At 27.9% G+C, this 1987-nt stretch overlaps 1 protein-coding gene across 1 annotated transcript; it reads left to right on the top strand.

Moving 5' to 3' along the window:
* Nucleotides 1–1265: 1265 nt before the first annotated feature.
* LOC124421147 (putative nuclease HARBI1) lies at nucleotides 1266–1982 on the top strand (the record flags this gene model as incomplete). Its single annotated transcript, XM_046955973.1, has 4 exons — nucleotides 1266–1439; nucleotides 1493–1629; nucleotides 1684–1864; nucleotides 1917–1982. Coding segments are annotated over exons 1-4 (558 nt in total), but the record flags the coding sequence as incomplete, so codon positions are not given.
* Nucleotides 1983–1987: the final 5 nt, after the last annotated feature.

The following is a 1987-nucleotide window of genomic DNA, read 5'->3' as shown; positions in this document are numbered from 1 at the left end:
CTTATAAAAGTTTATCCTTTATTATCCTTGAAATTTTATACGAAATTGTTCAACAAAAAATATTCATAATAAAGACATCAGAATGGAGTACAAAAGTCTGAAATTTGGTCTTTATAGCTCCATTTGTTTAATTTTTATAATATTTTTTTAAATATCTCAATAAATTAATTAATAAAATTTTCCCCTCTAAAAATTTCAAAGTCCTTTTTTTGTTAAAATATTATGTAGAAAAATTAGAAATTTGTTATTGTGGAACCGAGTTTCTTTATCTCTATGATAAAAAGTTAAAAAAGTGGAAACTTTAATGAATATGAACGGATAAAAATCGATGAAGGATATCTTGCATTTTTTATCCTTTCATGTTAAAACTCCCTTCTTGAAATTATATTTTCCTTTTTAATTTAACACAATTATTCCAAACTCTATAGTTATTCTAAAGTCTATATATCTTTTAAAAATATCTTTGACCTCCCAATAATGTTATCAAAGTAGTTTATTATATAGTTTTTATTAAAAAATACAACAGTGCGAAGGTATATCATGTGCAATTAGTAAACCACGATATACATAAATATTTAAACAAGTTAGGAAAGTATAGCCGGACTTGGCCGAGCATATCATACCCTACACCAGTTGTAAATTTCTTTCAAATGTGATTTATTTTAGCAAATAAATTATTTATGTTGAATTTTATTTCAATTGCGACATATTGAAGAAAAACTCATTTTCTGAATGTGGGCTAGAGTCAAATAGAGATTTAAGGCCTGCACAAGACAACAATAATGCGACAATTTCTTAAACAAATATCGTGTGCGCCATCATAAGCAGGCCTTTAATATGTTTATTATAAAATTAAGAGGAGAGATTTATGTCTACATATATAAACGTTTTTATGTAGCTTTTCATCGTGATATTAATGTTTATATTAATTATATTATATTTTACATTTATAGCGTTTTCGTTTCTGGTGAAAAGTGTTATATTTTTATTACCTTTTGCCCTTAAGTTACCTTTTTGTGTTCGTTTCTAAAAAAATGGCAGCCCTGAATTTGAGCATTGTGTTTTTTTCTGAAAATGATACCCTTAAAAAGTGAAAAACTTTAACATTATTCACACTTTATCAAATCATAGGGCGAGAAATTACCCACATAAAACAGCTGGTTTTTGTTTATGTTTTTCTATGATTTTACAAGAAGAAGAAAACTTTATTTTTATTTCAAAGAAAACAAATATTTTTTGTGTATTAACAATTTTATTGTGTCAAAATGGAACGTTCCACAATAGTTTGCGCTATAAATCTAATTAAAGAAGTGCTGGAATCATCTTCGTCATTGGATGATGAAGAGGATGAAATTTATGCTTTATTGGGGCAACGAAATTATATACCGCGTGTTAAATGCTTTGTGGATAATGTTATAAATTTATACTCAGAGAGCGATGTAAGATTTTTTTAATATAACATAATGATTTGTAATACAAATGTATTTTGTAGTTTAAAAAAAACCTTCGTATTAGCCGTGGAAGTTCCATGTATTTTATTGAGAGATACTCCTCATTTTTTTCTAAAAGATCGTACCAAGGCGGAAGGTGCCAGTTACCTATTGAGACACAGATTCTGTCATTTTTGTGGTAAGTGTTTAGACATAACCTGAATATACTTATTTATATATCCTAACTGTTTAGGTTTTGTGGTAACAAATCTACCTTTCGAGAAGTGGGCAATCTCTTTGGCATGTTACTATCAACTATCCACAATTCATTTAACAATGTATTGGATTTTATCATAACAGATTTAGCACCCGCAGTTATAAAATTTCCCCAAACAATAGAAGAAAAGGAAATTATGTCGAAAGAATTCGAAAAGGTATTTGCTAATCCATACTCGCTAAGTTGTGAAAGGTTTAATGTTTTTCTAGATTGCAGGTTTTCCAAATATATTGGGGTGTATAGACGGAAGTTATATTTCTATTAGAACTCCTAAATATAA

This window comes from Lucilia cuprina, unplaced genomic scaffold, assembly GCF_022045245.1.
Source record: "Lucilia cuprina isolate Lc7/37 unplaced genomic scaffold, ASM2204524v1 Scaffold_2924, whole genome shotgun sequence".
NCBI lineage: Eukaryota > Metazoa > Arthropoda > Insecta > Diptera > Calliphoridae > Lucilia > Lucilia cuprina.
This window is presented reverse-complemented; position numbering and strand designations above follow the sequence as displayed.